This window comes from Rhinoraja longicauda, chromosome 6, assembly GCF_053455715.1.
Source record: "Rhinoraja longicauda isolate Sanriku21f chromosome 6, sRhiLon1.1, whole genome shotgun sequence".
NCBI lineage: Eukaryota > Metazoa > Chordata > Chondrichthyes > Rajiformes > Arhynchobatidae > Rhinoraja > Rhinoraja longicauda.
In genome coordinates, this window is record NC_135958.1 from 70420593 (window position 1) to 70439519 (window position 18927).

Consider the following 18927-nt stretch of genomic DNA (forward strand, 5'->3'; position numbering starts at 1 on the left):
GTACATGATGGCTGATGGCAGTTAAATGGTAATTTACTGTAGACTGAGGTGGTGAAAGGGGGTGGGGTTGGCATCCAAGGAGTATAGAAACTCAGATGCCAATTGAACTCAGTGATAAGATTTTAATCTTTTACAACAAGTATGGCGGAGAAATGCCAACAGCAAAAAAGAAGCAACAGGTATTGCCAAGAAAAAGAAGGGAAAAAATAATGTCGAAGTGGAACGACAGTATTGTCTATTGGCAGTAGTAATTTGTTGCAAAAATTAAGCTATCATGCAACCTCTCTTGTATTTAGTGCTTTGATCAAAGTGAGAGGAAAACGCCCTTTTGTTATTTCACGGTCCACTTTTCCCAGTCATGGTCATTATGCAGGACATTGGACTGGGGACATCTCGAGCAACTGGAATGACATGTACTACACCATCCCAGGTAGATAAATTAATGTAAATCTTGTTAATTTGCCTGCTAAGTTAATGCTAATTTCCTTTCTCGAAGGATGTTGGCTGATCTGTTATTTTTGTTATTTGTGGAATTTTATGGATTTTCCAAATTATAGCTGTTAGGTTATCTGGCTGGATTGTTCCTGAGAAAAGTGAATTTTCAACAGGATACCATGCCCAGATCTATTTTTAATAATTTAGATATTTTTCATTTTGCTTTCTCTGAAATCTCTCATTCCAGGAACTTTATTGTCTGACAACAGACAGGCATCTGCTCCCAGGTTTTGTGCTTTGTCTCTGCTGTTATATGCTGGCAAACTTAAATATGTATAAAAGAACAGCATACTTCTCCTCATCTCATCCTGCAATAGAAGTCTAGTTGAATACATTCTACATACAAGTGTTAGTGTACATTAGGCCACCTCAAAGTAAATTATTTTTATTGAAGCCAATAATTGTGTTTTTTTTGAAGAGATTAAATAATTTGTTATCTGTTGTGCAACAATAATTTGAATATGAAACTTGGAAAATGAAAGATAAAAAATAAAAATTGTTTACTTCATAGCAATAATGCTGTTTAACATGTATGGAATTCCACTGGTGGGAGCAGATGTTTGTGGTTTTAGAGGGGCAACCAATGAAGAACTTTGTATACGCTGGACACAACTTGGATCTTTCTACCCATTCATGCGGAATCATAATAACTGGAAACAGCTGGTTAGTCCTTGAGAGAATAATAAATAAGCAGCAAATTTTGTATTTTTTAACACAGCGAATATTCATTACTTTTAAATGTACAAGGATAAATTGATAGGCATCCTGTATAGCAGTTACAAAAGTTGTAATGTCTTCAGCTAGTTCAGTTTAATTATTAGAAAATAATTTTACTGCATAGTGGAGATTGTACATTTTTTCATTCTGTAGCAAATGTAATACAATAATTTTGAATTAATTGTAAATATAGCAACATTATTTTTACGTATAAATCAATGAAAATGCTAATTGAAGTTAATTTCCCCTTTAGGACCTTCATCTTTGTACAATTGTTATTACGAATAGCAGCATTCGACTCACAGACATTTTCTGAGCTGTTAATTGTGTCTGAGAGAATGATACACAATGATACAGTAGAATGATAGTCACAGGGCAGGCATGGAGGATTAGTGCAAATGGCCAAAAAGGTTGGCATAGACGGGCAGAAGGGCCCATTTCTGTATTGTATAACTCTGACTTTATGACTGGATCCATTGGGTTCAAATGTCTGTGACCTGGATGTTGCACTCAATGAAAAGTGCAACGGTGAGGGCAAAATGGGAAAACTGATTTAAATTGGCCATTTCATTGATTTATATCAAAAATAAAACATCATTGGTGTTATTCCAATCATGCCATTTCACTCAAAAAATAATTTGCTGCAGAATAGAAAAAAAAATGCATAATGAATTCCTACTTCTCAAGTTATGTTCTATTCTATTAAAGGTGACTACCTGAAAACCTATCAAAAGTAATACTATGTATTTATGAAAACAAAATGTGTCTGTGAAAGGTTCGCAATATGCTTGAGAGAATTTAAACTGCTGGCAGGAGCTAAATTTCAGATCGGTATTGTACTTAGTAAATTTTGATCATCTTCAATCAAAAGATTTCTTTGTTAAGAATGGCATTTTTGATATAAATCACGACAAGGGTCGATGCCTCTCTGAAAAGCAGTATAGTGGCAAAAGTAAGCCAGAGATGTAAACTACAGCAATACATTCCTGATGAGATACCAGGGCTTAAATTAATAGTATAACCCTAATGTTTCAGTTCTAAAGGGGTCTCCAATAGGTTGGGTAGGAAAGCATGTATTCATTGCAAGCCAGAGTGTTTAGTTGACCCCACCTCCTTTTTTTTAATTTTATTTTTTTCAGGAATGTTCCTACCCAATTTTCCTTGGACATTTAAATGTCAACCACATCATTTGAATTTTGGTCTCTAGGTTCATAGTGTGGTCCTCAAGGTGATTATTTTAGTAATTTAACTATTCTGTCACCACATTATCCAGACCAATTTACTTTTCCTGAAGATAGACATAAAGTGCTGTAGTAACGCAGCAGGTCAGGCAGCATCTCTGGAGAAAAAGGATGGGTGACGTTTCGGGTGGGTACCCATCTTCAGATTGAAAGTAGTTGGGGTGGGGGAGGGGTGGGGGGGCTGGAGGTAGGAAAAGCCCAGAACAAATCTGGCCTTACAGTACCTGAGTTACAAGTAAAGAGCAGCAAAACCTTGTCTCCTTTTGCTTTGGGCCTACACCCCACTGGTTTGATATTGCAGCTTGAGGGCTCCTGATTAGACATGGTCATTCAGAATATTTGAGAGACCATTTTTGATATGAATTAATATTTATGCTTTGAATGGAACACCAGGTATAAAGAAAGAACTATATTTTGTTTTTCAGTCTCAGGAACCATATGTCTTCAGTGAGTCAGCACAATCAGCAATGCGGGAAGTTCTTTTCACTAGATACATGTTGCTACCTTTTCTTTACACACTTTTCCATAAAGCGCATTCTACTGGAGCAATGGTTGTTCGACCACTATCATTTGAGTATGTTAATTTTTTAATATGGCATGTTGAAATATTTACACAATTAAGTTGGAAAATAGATTAAAACTAGATCTAATCACTTTGCCTCTGGGTTTGTTTTAAGTGATCCAATCATATTTTAATCTGAATTCAGACTTTTTCATGAGTTGACTCCAAAGCCAAAATTGGGTCATTAGGAGCCCAATGTGTTCATATTTAGTCGTTGAAGATGCATCTGAAGCACGTTCTTCTTTACCAGTTCACAAAGTCAAAAATGATAATGTCCGACAATTAATTGACAATGAAACCATCAGTAGCCGCTGAAAAACTGACAGCAACTTTATGCAGTTGCACATTCCAAAATGGACTGTACTGTGAAAAACTCACATATTGTTGCCATCAATTATAAATTCTTCCTAGACTTCACTCACTGCAAAAACCTTAAATCTGTGGCACAGTAATCTGTGGAACAAGCGCATACTCAACACACACCAAAAAAGGTCAGAATTTAACCCAGTTCACTTAAGTAGAGGCAGTGGCTTTCCAACTGTGCCACAGTGCTGCCCCAAATGTTACATATTTTTGTTTCAGCTTCCATCTTAATCTTCTGTGCACTGCAAACTTTTTGTTTTCTGTGAAGTATTAAAAAAAACTCAATTAAAAGTTAGACCCATTTATTTCCTGATTTGCATTATTAGAATTCTTCAATCTTAATGGCTGCTCTGACATTAACTTTGTTGGACTGCTTTTCTATTTAAATTCAAAAGCTCCTTGTTATAGGATACTAAAACAAAGGAACTTGGTATTTTAGTCCTGTAGGGTCAGAATTGGACCTCATGCGGTTTTATACCTCGTGTAGCCCTGAGAGCCATGTGCTGCAATTTTGTTTAATGATTAAAGGTATTGCACCTTATTAAAAGCTTACAGAAAGTTTGAGTACACCTCTTCAACTGGTTTGCCCTTCATTTTTTGCTAATTAAAAAACTTCCATTATATTAGGAATAGCCAGAGTCAATCGGGATTTTCTTTCATAAACCCACGCGGTGCCTGCCAAGTTTTATTATTATTTGCCAAATATCCTTTTTCAACTCATTTATTAATAGATTACAGCATTTTCCTTTCTACTGATGATGGGCTAACTGATCTATAATTTCCTATTTTTTGCTTTCCTTTTCTTAAATAGTGGGATTACATTTTATTTAAATATCTTAATCTGCCCCTTATTAACAGTTCTTTTGGATTTATGCCATATGTGTAAATGCTGCCTTTTCTTGGCTTTAGATTCCCTCAAGATCAAAACACAATAAGCATTGATCGTCAGTTCATGTGGGGGAATGCACTTCTCATCACTCCAGTACTGACACCTAAAACAGTGGAGGTGTCTGGCTATTTTCCTCCAACTACATGGTACAGTCTTTCTGATGTAAGTATTGTAAAGCTCTGCATTTTCAATGTGATCTTCAGAAAGAAAATTACATTGGTATGTGACATGCTCCCTGCATTTAATACTGTTCAGTTTGTGTGCTCAGCAAGGTTAGTTTGCCACGTTTGCCTTTACACAGATATTTTTTGTTTTTATTGAATTATCAGGAAATTCATGAAAATGTTTTTATTTTAGGATCTGAGGCAAGACAAAAAAGTTCAAGTTTAGTGTCTTGTTCTGGGAATTTATTTAGTTATTCGCGAATGAACAACTAAATGTCCACTAAAAGTCACAAAGTGCTGGAATAACTCAGCAGGTCAGGCAGCATATTTGGAGAACATTGACAGATGACGTTTCATGTCGAGACTCTTCTTCAGACTCGACTCAAAGCTTCACCTATTTATGTTCTTCGGAGATGCTGCCTGATCCGCTGAGTTGCTCCAGCACTTTGTCCTTTCGTGTAATAGCCAGCATCTGCAGTTCCTTGTTTCTGCAAATAAGTATTCACTCCAAACTGGCAATCTTAGGGTACCTCAAAGTTTGATGGGCATGGCAAAATCCCCATCCAAAGCTCCTGATTCCAGATCTAAGCTTACCTGAAATCTCAAGAGCTCCATCTTGCAAAGAAAAGCTAGCAGGATCTCTCAGGGCAAGGTATCAAAAATGTAAAATGCTTAAAACATGCAATGTTTCTGAATGAAAAGGCTTAAAACATTCAAATACCTTAAAAAATGAATCCAGATAATTTAATACTTTCAAAGATCCTTGTAACTGTTCCCTCTAATGGAATAAATGGAGAGATAACCATATTTCTTTAAGCTCCATCTTGGTTCTAACAGTTCGTGTAGATTCTGCTCCAAAAGTCATAGAACATTTGGTGTTCTTTGACTGAACTCAATAAGCACAGTCAGGAAAGTAAAAATGAATAAATTACTTCAGCTTCAGGAATTTTGCATGTGTTGGCATGGAAACCCAAAAATTGCTGACAGAAATTAGTTTAGTTTACAGAAACAGCATGGAAACAGGCCCTTTGGCCCACCTGTACACTATCACTATCCTACACACCGGGGGCAATTTTTTAACGGAAGCTAATTAACCTACAAACTTGCACATCTTTGGAATGTGGGAGAAAATCAGAGCATCTGGAGCAAAACCCATGCGGTTACAGGGAAAACATGCAAAATCAGTACAGAGTTCAACTCAGCACCTGTAGTCAGGATTGAACCCGGATCTCTCGTGCTGTAAGGCGGCAACTCTACCACTGTGCCACCCCTGTGGGAACATTTTAACATTGTTGACAATTTCTTACAAAATCCAGGTTTATTTTTTTAATTTTGTGTTTAGCACCGTATTTCACTATATTAATGTGCAGGTAGCTGTGAATTTGTCCTAATTTCAGTGTCTCTCCTTTTTTTAGGGTTCTGCAATTTATAGTAAGGGGCAATATATTATACTCCAGGCACCTTTGGATACAATAAATGTTCATTTGCGAGGAGGCTGTATTTTACCTACACAGGTAAGCGTATATAAATAACTTCAATGGGAACAAACATGACCCAGCAAAGAAAGGCGAGCAAAAATTTATGAAAGGTTTGAGAACTATGAGCTGGGGAGGCCACTTATTCCTAATTTGCCATTCATCTGTAGCAGACCTCCACTTTAAACATTCCCAAATCCCTTGATTCCCTTAATTTCTAAAAATCTATTCTTTGAATATATTCAGTAACTGAGCCTTCACAGACGTATGGGCCACAAAGTCATCTGAGTGAAGACATTTCTCATCTCTGTCTTTGATAGATCTATCATTCTGTAGCCTCTAGCTCTAGACTTCCCCAGCTGAGGGGAAAGATCTTTCTTGCAATAACGTATCGTATCTTAGAAAAGCTGTACTACTATGCTACTAATTTCATTGTTTAATTCTTGGTGCATCTGACAAAGCACTTTTGACATAGGGTTACCTAAATTTCTTCTCGTAGGGAAGAATTCAGAAATTTGTTTGTTGAGTCTTCCTATCCCTCCTTTAGTATATCCTTCTTTGAGTAAACACACTATGCACATGTGTAAGGTCTGATGTCACCAGGACCCTAATATATATGTTGTAAGACTTGTTTATCTCTTGCATTCCAATTACTTTCCAATAAAAGAATGAGCAGAAAAGATTAAGGAATAGACAAAAAATGCTGGAGTAACTCAACAGGTCAGGCAGCATCCCTGGAGAAAGGTGTAGATGAGGTGTAGGGTTGAGACCCATTTTCAGACCCGTCATCTATTCCTTTTCCCCAGAGATGCTGCCTGACCTGCTGAGTTACTCCAGCATTTTTTGTCTATCCCTTAATCTTTTCTGCTCATTCTTTTATTGGAAAGTAATTGGAATTGTGATCTTCAGTAATTGAAATTGTGAGCATTTTATGTCTAACTTTGGTATAAACCAAGATGTGCAGTTGGTTCCTACAAAGATTAAGGGATGTTTTGATAGAAATCAAGACTGGCTTTAATCAAGTTTCAATTTTGCTGATAGATAGAAGACTACGCAGCGGAGATAACATTGTGGTTATGACTTGGAATGGGCTACCTTTTTAAGGAGTGCTATAGTTTCAGGAGTAAAGGAAAATGTGGGGGGTGGGGGGTGGGGGGGGGGGAAGAGTGAAGGAGTGGGATTAGCCTTCAGAAAGTTGACATTGTCTTAGTGCACTGTGCTGTGCATTTCTGTGATTTTATGATTCTGAGTATATAGTAACAATAAGTGGTGATACCTGTATTTAATTACAATTAGTCATCCTTCCATTTGAAAAAGCAACTTCCTCTTTTATCTTGGAATATGTAGAATTGTACACCTTAGAATTAGGCCCTTTCACCCCACCTCATCCATGCTGACTATGATGCCTATCTCCACTAACCTCATTTGCCTCTGTCTTTCCCAACTCGATACCTGTCTAAATGCCTTGTAAATGTAATTGTAAATTTAAATATAATTAAATAAAGAGTAGGAATAAACGTGTCCTTTTCGGAATGGCAGGCAGTGACTAGTGGGGTACCGCAAGGCTCAGTGCTGGGACCCCAGTTATTTACAATATATATTAATGATTTGGACGAGGGAATTGAATGCAATATCTCTAAGTTTGCGGATGACACGAAGCTGGGTGGCAGTGTTAGCTGCGAGGAGGATGCTAGGAGGCTGCAGAGTGACTTGGATAGATTAGGAGAGTGGGCAAATGCATGGCAGATGCAATATAATGTGGATAAATGTGAGAAAGACGTGACCTGGGTGTCATGGTGCACCAGTTATTGAAAGCAAGCGTGCAGGTGCAGCAGGCAGTGAAGAAAGCGAATGGTATGTTAGCATTCATAGCAAGAGGATTTGAGTATAGGAGAAGGGAGGTTCTGCTGCAGTTGTACAGGGCCTTGGTGAGACCGCACCTGGAGTATTGTGTACAGTTTTGGTCTCCTAATCTGAGGAAAGACATTCTAGCCTTAGAGGGAGTACAGAGAAGGTTCACCAGATTGATCCCTGGGATGGCAGGACTTTCATATGAAGAAAGACTGGATAGACTAGACTTGTACTCGTTGGAATTTAGAAGACTGTGGGGGGATCTTATTGAAACATATAAAATTCTTAAGGGGTTGGAGAGGCTAGATGCGGGAAGATTGTTCCCGATGTTGGGGAAGTCTAGAACCAGGGGTCACAGCTTAAGGATAAGGGGGAAGTCTTTTAGGACCGAGATGAGAAAACATTTCTTCACACAGAGAGTGGTGAGTCTGTGGAATTCTCTGCCACAGAAGGTAGTTGAGGCCAGTTCATTGGCTATATTTAAGAGGGAGTTAGATGTGGCCCTTGTGGCTAAAGGGATCAGGGGGTATGGAGAGAAGGCAGGTACAGGTTACTGAGCTGGATGATCAGCCATGATCATATTGAATAGCGGTGCAGGCTCGAAGGGCCGAATGGCCTACTCCTGCACCTATTTTCTATGTTTCTAAACACATATGAATTCTCAAAGTGCTTTTGGTTACATAACTGGATAAATTCTATCTGTCAGCACTCTACCCAACTTTCCACCTTAAAATACTCTGTGTACAAATCAAGACTTATTCCCGATAGAGTCAAATCAGATATTAAAACATTTATTTGTTTAATTGGGTTTTTCTGACCAGGATTCAGCAGGCATATGTCTAAAGTGTATTGATCTCAAGACACAGTAGTTCTGTGTTGTGCATTGAATACCAGGAGAGCATCCCTGACAATGAAATCATTCTTTCTGAGTGCCATTTTCTTCCTCTTATTAACCTGTTAATTGTGATTGGCTCATTTGGGGAAAAAAACAGTGGAAAGGAAATAATTGTTTGAAGAAGGGTCTCGACCCGAAACATCACCCATTCCTTCTCTCCCGAGATGCTGCCTGACCTGCTGATTTACTCCAGCATTTTGTGAATAAATCTAATTGTTTTCTGCACCAGTTTCTCACCTCAAAATATTAAAGTATTAAAATCTCTATTTTCCACACTTTCTCGACAGGATTTCGCATTATTCCAACATGTGTGTGAATTCTGTATCCCAGTCAACAAATAAAGTTTTTGACAAAAGAATATATTTAGAAATGAAATAATTTGGTTTTGGTTGCATCCAAGTGATAACTGCCTTTAAATTATTGTATTAAGGAGCCCAGCACGACAACAGCTGCCTCTCGTGGGAACCCATTTGGTCTGATCGTGGCACTGTCTGACCAAGGAATTGCAAGAGGAGAACTCTTCTGGGATGATGGTGACAGTCAACTGACGTATGAAAACGGTGACTATTGTGAAATTATTTTCCTGGCAAAGGAGGTAAGTATGGTAAATTTACCACTATGAATGTAGATTGGAAAGAACCTAAGCTTGAAGTACATCCATCCATATATTATAGACAATAGGTGCAGGAGGAGGCCATTCGGCCCTTCGACCCAGCACCGCCATTCATGGCTGATCATTCTCAATCAGTACCCCGTTCCTGCCTTCTTCCCCATACCCCCTGACTCTGCTATCCTTAAGAGCTCTATCCAGCTCTCTCTTGAATGCATTCAGAGAATTGGCCTCCACTGCCTTCTGAGGCAGAGAATTCCACAGATTCACAACTCTCTGACTGAAAAAGTTTTTCCTCATCTCAGTTCTAAATGGCCTACCCCTTATTCCTAAACTGTGGCCCCTTGTTCTGGACTCCCCCAACATTGGGAACATGTTTCCTGCCTCTAGCGTGTCCAACCCCTTAATAATCTTATACGTTTCGATAAGATCTCCTCTCATCCTTCTAAATTCCAGTGTATACAAGCCTAGTCGCTCCAGTCTTTCAACATATGATAGTCCCGCCATTCCGGGAATTAACCTAGTAAACCTACGCTGCACGCCCTCAATAGCAAGAATATCCTTCCTCAAATTTGGAGACCAAAACTGCACACAGTACTCCAGGTGCGGTCTCACTAGGGCCCTGTACAACTGCAGAATGACCTCTTTGCTCCTAGCAACTGCAGAAGGACCTCTTTGCTCCTAACAACTGCAGAAGGACCTCTTTGCTCATATTCCCTGATATTCACTGTAAATTTCATGAATCAATTATTTTATTCAGAAATGTCAATCAAGAAAACCAAAACTGAGTTGTGACTCTAAAACACCTTAATGTGGCACTTAGTATTAACGCTGATTGAACTAAACCAGCACAGTAGCTCATGATGTTTCATCATAAAGTCACAGCAGCAGCCAGGAAAATCCGCAAACAGCTCCACAAGAACAATAGATTGAGGAGAGAGGAGATGATGCAATGGGAAGAAATTGAGAGATTTTCTTCCCCTTTGCAAAAGAGGAAGTTGAAATAGAAATCACCGTAAAATGTAAAGATTTGCATCACACTGTCAGAAATGTTCATAGAGTACTTTTAGTGTGCACCATAGGAGCTGTGACCAGCAGCATTACAGAACAAGTGCTGGAAGGGGAATTAAGCTGGGTAGCTATTTTCAAATAACCTGGAAAGATGACCTCAGGTGTTATTTCACCAGCAATCTCTGATAAAAAAATGTTCATGGAATGTGAAAGAGCAAACTTGATTTAAATGAATATTGATCAAGTATTTAAAATCTTATATACTGGCATATTCCTAACTTGTAATCAACCAAGCATTTAAAAGTCAAAGGCATTAACTTATTTCTTTCCCCATAGATTGTGTTGAGTACTTCAAGAATTTTCTGGGGTTTATTTCAGATTTCCAGCATCTGCATGATTTTTTTGAGTGCCTTTTGAATATTGTGGCTTAGAAAATCAATTCATTTTAGATTTTGAATGGAAAGATTGGAAACTGAGGGACATTGACAGAATGCTGATTTTAGTATTGTTTTGTAGAGAGCAAGTATTATGTAATGTACTTCCTTCTTTCTGATTCCCAATTAATGGATGGTCACAAATTGTGAAATTGACACATTATGACCATATATGATTTTCTTTGTTGTTTTCATTAACTCAATTGTTTTACACCCTCAGAATGTGCTGTTCAGTGAGATAATCCATCTGAACAACCAGATGGATGGCCTGAAACTAAATAATATCTTTGTGTTTGGAGTTCCATCTGCCCCAAAGAAAGTTTTGGTGAATGAAATATGGATCACAGACTTCTTTTACAGAATAGATACAAAGGTGAGGCTATATGAACATTATATTGAAAACAAATGCAATTCATTCTGATGTTTAAATGTATCTCTAAGTTCTACTAAAATTGCTTTCTCCTGATGATGTCCTCTTGCCACGGTGTTTTATGCCTATTACCCTTGTTCACACTTTCCAATGCATGGGTGTCAACAGCAAATTATTGAAAGGCCCTTTGCTAATGGGGCATCACTGTTGAGGGGCTTTAATTTACATAGATTGGAAAAGGTCTAGGTTATTTTTGCCCAACTGGTCATAGAGTCATAAACACGGAAACGCCTTTCAGCCCAACTTGCCCGGGGTGGCCAAGATGCCCCATCTACACTAGTCCAATCTGTCCGCGTTTGGCCCTCGTATCCCTCTAAACCTTTCCCTATCCCCCAGAGAATCCAGTACAAAATCCTCCTCATGACCTACAAAGCCCTCCATAACCTGGCCCTATCCTACCTGACTGACCTCCTCCACAGACACACTCCCACCCGTACCCTCCACTGCTGCTAACCTCCTGTTCCCCCCCCCCCCCCCCCCATCCGGACCAAACTCAGATCCTGGGGGGACAGGGCTTTCTCCATCGCTGCTCCCACCCTCTGGAACTCACTACCTCAAACCATCAGAGACTCCTCCTCACTCACCACATTCAAAACATCACTGAAGTCTCACTTGTTCAACACTGCCTTCAACCACTGACCGTCACCTCACCTTATTTTTCCTTTTCTGTTAGTTTACTTATTTATTTTCTATGTTTTAGTAAACCCTGTAAAGCGTCTTTGAGTTTTTAGAAAAGCGCTATACAAATGTAATGCATTATTATTATTATTATTATTATGTACCTGTCCAAATGTGTTTTAAATGTTGTCATAGTGCCTGTCTCAACTAGCTCTTCTGGCAGCTTGTTCCTTATCTCCACCACCCTCTGTGAAAATATTTCCCCTCAGGTTCTTATTAAATCTTTCCCTCTCACTTTAACCCTATGCCCTCTGGTTCTTTCTTCCTCTTTTCTGGGTAAAAGGCTGTCTATTCACCCAATTTATTTCTCTCATGATGTTTTACATCTCCATAAGATCACCCCATGGCCTCCTGTGCTCCTACGAGGTATAACATTGGAGCTGTGGAGTGATGTCTTTGGATCCTGATAGAGTTCATTTAGGGGTCATAAAAGAAGTGGCTAATAAAATGGTTGATGAGTTAGAGTTACCTTTTACATATTCTAAGATTAAGGAAAGTTCCATTGGATTAAAAGCTTTATTCATAAAGGGGGGAGGACAGAATGTGAAAAAAGGCTAGGATGGTATTGTTTGTATGATTCTACAAATAGATTCCCTTAACTGAACTACGAAAGGGGATTGAATTCACTTTTACAAATCATATGGTACTATACCTGCAAATAATAATGTCATAGATTTTTCGTGCAATACAATAAAATATTTTGTTTCTCTTGTTCATTTAATTTCCTTTCAGGTGCTGACTTTACAGAATCTCAATATTCCTATAGAAGAGCAATTTATAATTGCTTGGTTCTGAAGAAAAAAGCGAATAAACCAAAAAGTTCTCTGGATCAAAACTGCTGGTTCAAAATAAATGGTAGAAGGTCGAGAAAAATTAGATATTCATGATTTGAAACTGAATATTAGACTGATGTGATTTGTTTTTTAGTTTTCGTTTTACTTTAGTTTATTGTCACGTGCACTGAGATACAATGAAAAGCTTTTTTTGCGTGCTAACCACTCAGCGGATTACAATCAAGCCATAACGGATTAATGTTGTTACACATTATTTGAAATTGAATAAATGATAACTTTACATTTAAACAGTTTTGATTGAATCAATTATTGAAGCATTTTTTGGAGGAGTTGGAGAGCACTGATTGTGTGAGATCCATGACGATGAACTGCCTCTCTTCATTAGTCTCACTATTGATGTAAACCATTGATGTGCCTACAAAGCTGCAGCAAGAAAGGATTTCAGTTTTCCAGTTCATATCCAGTGCATATGAAAAATAAACACTCTTGACTTGATTTTTAAAATATTTTCATTATTATCTATTCCACAGACTCAACCCAATCAATAAAGGTTTTCTGAATTAGAAGTGAAATTACAAATTGAATTGTCCTGTAACTTTTTTAAACAAATATTGAAAAATACCATAATTTAACTAACTGCAACCATCTATTTATCTTTTTCTGTAACTCAAAAATACGACTTGATGCTAGTTATACATATTCTGGATTATTGCTTCATTTAATTGGCTCTATTTTCCTCCGGGTAGGAAGTATGTTACTACATGGCTAATCGTATTGCTTCAATTATCTTACCAACAATTGCAGATATTAAAGTTTGTTAGCAAATTTAAAAAAATATTTTCAATAATTAATATTTTAAAGATATCATTAAATCTGGAGAAATTGTTTTTATTTATGTAGCAACTGTACTCTTTGAAGTAATTTGGGTGTTAAATTTTGGTTATTTTGGGGAATCGGGATGAAGTGCTATATTAGAGGTGGACTCTACACTTATTTTTATTATCTGCATTCAGCGAAACAGTCCTGGCAGTGTGCTAACAATTTTCCTGGCATCCAGATAACCATTGTCGCAAAAGCATGCCAATTCTGGTCATTATCAAAATGCTTTGAGAAAGCATGGTTGCACAGAAGAATGATTGCTCTTCTAGAACCTTGTGTGAGCCTTCACCAGGTACTAGAATGCAGCTCTCTAGCGATTGATGTATCTCCTGGTGATCTAGTTGATTGTACGCGAGACGCCATAGTACATCTGCCGCCTACCTAATGTGTTCTTCGTTATCATTTTAAGCCTTTTCTATGTCCTCCTCTTTCTCTTGCGTATTCTTCTGCTCCACCTGTACTTTTCTAGGGAGGGAAGAACAGATGTATTAATCTGATACCCTGCAAAAACAAAGAGGAAAGTTTTTATAAGCTGAGCAAGAATCAGTTGCACAGTGAAGTTGCGGCATTGTTAGAAGTGATGGTTACTTGTGAATAGCATACAGTAATCACAATGGAACCAGCATAGGATACATGCTCAGCACAGTATGCATTGTACAAACCCATCAAGTGATTTAGGACTTGACATCAATTTGAGGAATAGAAGAGACAGAGATTCAGAAACAGTTTCTACTATTCTGTTACATGACTGCTGAATAGCCCTCTCATAATCTAAGGATATAGTCACGATCTCCCTTGTTGCAGCCCTTGTACATTTTTATCCGTACTTTCTCTGCAGCAGTGCACTTTGTTTATTTTATTTATTTGCTCTACCTGTTGTACTCGTGCATGGCTTGATTGTACTCGTGTGTGTGGTGTGATTTGATTGGATAGCATGCAAAACAAAGTTTTCAGTTCACATGACAATAATAAACCACAGCAAGAATTTATTGAAAACTGTAAATGGCATGATTTTTCAAAAAACTTTAATGGTGAAATTTGATCATTTCAGCATGAAATTAAAGTAATTTTGGAGTTGCAGATGATTCCATACAAATCTGAAATACAATGCTACCTTTGTTCTTCCATTTACGGTAATTCCATGAATGAAACAGTGCCAATAAAACATTGCTGGTTATTGTCTTGGCACCAAACGTTCTCAATCTCTTTCTGCACTCCGTCTCACCATTATTTGATATTCGGCCCACTGGTTTAAACCAAAGATAGGCACAAAATGGCTGGAGTAACTCAGTGAGACAGGCAGCATCTCAGGAGAGAAGGAATGGGTGATGTTTTGGGTTGAGACCCTTCTTCAGACTAAGGCCTTGTAGAATGAGTTTGATTGGTATTTGGCTGCACAATCTCCTTGCCATCACAGTCAGACTCTACAGTCATTGTCATTATCTGCATTCAGTGAAACAGGTCTGGCAGTGTGTTGACCATTTTCCTGGCATTCAGATGAGCATTGTCACAAAAGCATCCCAATTCTGGTCCTTATCAGAGTGCTTTGAGACAGCATGGTTGCACCGAAGAATGACTGCACTTCTGGAACGTTATGAGTGAGCCCTCACACATGATTCCCGTCAGCAGGTGCTAAAATGCAGCTTTGTGTAAAATATCAATCAAGAATGTCTACCAGTCAATTGTAGATGTGTTTGTGAATAGTAATGCAATCAACTAGAGAAGTTTTAAAGAATAAATGATCAAAGTGAATGCGAAGGAAGGGTAAGAAAAGGGATCTCAATTAATAACTCAAAAGCAGGGAAAGAAAGAGAATTTAGTTCATATCCAGGGCATAAAATAGGTAATATCTGCCAATTTTTCTCCATAAGCTGCTAATCAAACAGTTTTAACGTTTGATGTTGTAACCCAAGAACTTTTTTAAAAAACAGGCACAGGTTGGCCATTCAACCTTTTGACTAACTTTCAATAATGACTTGTACCTCAGCACCACTTTTATGCACTAGCTGCATTTCCCTTGATTCCCCAACATCTAAAAGTCTAGGGATTTATTTCCATTCAGTAACTGAGACTCTAAAATCTTATTGGGTAGAGAATTTCAGACTTGCCTCTGTCCTCAGTAACCAACACCAACTTAATTAATATTCAACTATTAAGTAGCATAGATTAATAATGTTGTGCAATAATTATGTTTCAATTCAGCCAAATGCAAAATTTATCCAAACAAGATAATGAGTTAAGTGTTTAGATTCTCCTCATGTGTGAATAATAATGTTTATACAACATATATGATATATTTATGATATATTGATTGTGATGGCATATTTACAAGAAGAGTTAGTAGACATTTCAAAGTGGAGTATTTTTCGCAGAAATAGCTTGAAGGAAAAGCTTGGTGTCATTTGACTTTTGCAATGACTCATGCCTTAAAATATTCTCACAGGGAATGCTGAATGCCAAGCATCTTTATCAATATGAGTCCGTGTGATTAATGTGAGTTTTGAGGTTTTGAAACTGAAATAGTTATTTTACAAATGTTTTCATTTCATTGAAACAGGATGCTTAGAATGATTCTTGTTTCACTGATATCTGAGGAAAAAGGGCAGTCTTAATCAAGCATTATTCAGAGTGCAATTCTGTAAGGTCTGGTATGTTTTGCATCTTAATCAACTTTGATTCTAGATAGACTTGCTGTAAACCTGTTTACATGCATGTTTGCAGGATCACTTTTGCAGGACTCTCATCAGCATTCTCTATGGTAACCTGTCACACACACACTCTGCTTTTAAGTAGCTGACCTGACTGTGGAACTGACAAAGAAACATACAGGGTAATCCTGCTATTTGTCAGAGCATAAAGCTTCAGCCTTTGCAATAGTTAAGAATATTTGAGTGAATTTGCATAATGTCCAAGTGTGACAGGATGAGAAATATGATTACAAACTACCTTCAGAGATGAGCTGTCCTTGCCTACCACATCTACATCCTGGCTCCCTCTCCCCTTTCCTCTCCCCCCTCACCCGCCCCCAGCCCCATAACGGGGACCCAACGGGGTCCACGGGTCGTCTAGTAATATTATAAAATTATGTCCTGTGGTCTCCTTCTTGTTTACTTTATTAAACAATCTTAAATAATGAAAAGCTGCACTTTTGAGCATACAGTAAGAATTTCATTTATCTTCATTTTACTCCTTTCTCATCTGCCCATTTGCCCTATCAACTTGGATACTTGGTCCCACATTGATCCAGATAGTGCCCACTCCATCTGTACAGCTCCTTTCTCTCCAAATAGCAAAGCATTGTCCATTGAAAAGGAACTAATTTCCACACTAGCCCTTTAGCTTCATGTTAACTGATCTCTCTTTTCCTCTCCAGCAACCTTGAGAAATCCATTACCCTGGCAACAAGTTGGCAAAACACTCTTCTGACCTTGTTCAAGGATGTGGAGAGTGTAATCTATCTAATTATAGAATTGCCTATTGCTATCATATTTCTGTTGTACTCTTCTTGTCTACAGGCACTCTTCTGGGCTATGATGTCTTGATTGTATTGTGTCTGCCTTCCTTACAGCTTTTTCACCTTCATCACAGATAGTAGAGCATACATTTCGTTTCAACCCAGTGTTAACAGGAAACCCTTTTCCATCTTCTCCTCAGTCATCTTTACCCCAAGACCCATGCTCTTCATTTTCTGAAACTCTCGTGGTACGGAGTGTCTCTTAATCTTGTTTCCATTCAATTAGTCTGAACCAGATGGTCCTCAGCCGCAAATATTTGTTCCAGATCTGGGAACCTGGGACATTATCTGTGTATTCTTAACACTTAGTCTGCCCTACCAACTCTGGTCTTTGTATGTACTTATATTTTAATAATATTAATTCAAATTAAAACTAGGTAAAGATCTTTTGTTAAATAAAAAAAACTTGCTGTATTATGCTGAGATTTTTTTGTTATTCAGCAGAATGACCATGTTCTGCAGTTTTCTGGAAATAAATTGCGGTTTCAGCAAGAATAAATTATATTTTGCACTTATGTGTCCTATACTTTTTTTTTAAATGTCAGGGACACTGCCATGAGGTAGTTCTTCATTAAATACTCTTTTTACATTCCACAGATAAGCCACAGGTTAAGCTTGTGAAGGTTTTTTTTTTAATGGAGGGCATAAATGTTATTTGCCACTTGAATACCCCAAGCTTCTGAGGTTTTGCTTCAAGCTGTGATGGGTTTCTCCATTTGAGGAATTGTGAATGAAACTGTGGACAGTCCATCATGAGTGAAATTCTGTCATAATGGTGAGGCAAGGTCATTGATGAAGCAGCTGAAGATGGATCTGTGGACAACATCAAGAACGATTCCTTCATTGAAAGTCCGAGTTGATTGGTTATGACCTTTTCGGAAAGGAGAGAGAATTTAACCATACTTCATTAGATTTTTGTTGTTAAATTCCAGTGTTTTTTTTAAAAATCACTTCTTGCAGCATTTGATCAAAAACGATATCTTCTGACAGAAACTGGTTAGTATTTATGCCATATATTCTATTTCAAAATGTTCTGATACTGAATTCTTCCAATGACATTGAACATATTTAATCGTGAGTTCCCAGCCAGTCGTACCACTCCTTCTTTCGGAATACAAATCCAAAACATTTTGTGTAGACGTATTGCAAAAAGAATTGAAATATCTTTTCACCAATAGATAAGAACCACCCATTGTGTTGTGAAGTAGGTAAGAACCACCCATTATATGGTAAAAATATTACCAGTTTGATTTAGGGCTGCACAGTGCCGCAGCGGTAGAGTTGCTGCCTTAGAGTGCCAGAGACCTGGTTTCGATCCTGACTACAGGTGCCGTCTGTATGGAGTTTGCACATTCTCCCTGTGACTGTGGGGGTTTTCTCCGGGTGTTCTGGTTTCCTCCCACATTCCAAAGACAGACAGGATTGTAGGTCAATTGGCATCAGCAAATTATCCCTAGTGTGTAGGACAGAATAGTGTATGGGTGGTCATTGGTCAGTGCGGACTTGGTAGGCTGAAGGGCCTGTTTCCACGCTGTATCTCTAAACGAAACAAAATATAAAGATTAATGTTGATTGTTAACAAATTACAATAATTGCATTATTATCATAAAGATAGATATTGCAAAATAAAAACAGAAAATGCTGGATCAGATAGTATCAGATGAAGTTACAAGTCAATTGCCTTTCACCCGTAACTTGAACCACTGGATGGCGCCAACAATGGCTGCCTCGCCAACGGTCTGTCCTTCTTTGTGCTTTAATTGTATGTGTTAAATGTATTTTTTAGTGTTCTTTAGCTTGTTTTATGTGGGGGGTGTGTTGGGGGAAACTATTTCTAATCTCTTACCTCGACGGAGATGAGTTTTTTTTCCCGTATCGTATCTCCATCTGCACTGCACCTAACATCAAGGAGTTGGCGGCCTTTG

The 18927-nt window shown here is 38.1% G+C and overlaps 1 protein-coding gene across 1 annotated transcript in view; it reads left to right on the plus strand.

The window, feature by feature from the left end:
• LOC144594577 (lysosomal alpha-glucosidase-like) overlaps positions 1-17460 on the plus strand; it is a 42551-nt gene extending 25091 nt beyond the window's left edge. The window contains exons 13-20 of the mRNA XM_078401298.1: positions 297-430; positions 1007-1158; positions 2879-3027; positions 4288-4429; positions 5847-5945; positions 9083-9247; positions 10928-11080; positions 12548-17460. Of these exons, the coding sequence (XP_078257424.1) occupies positions 297-430; positions 1007-1158; positions 2879-3027; positions 4288-4429; positions 5847-5945; positions 9083-9247; positions 10928-11080; positions 12548-12610 (1057 nt within the window). The 3' untranslated portion in view covers positions 12611-17460. The remainder of the gene's footprint in view (positions 1-296; positions 431-1006; positions 1159-2878; positions 3028-4287; positions 4430-5846; positions 5946-9082; positions 9248-10927; positions 11081-12547) is intronic.
• Positions 17461-18927: the final 1467 nt, after the last annotated feature.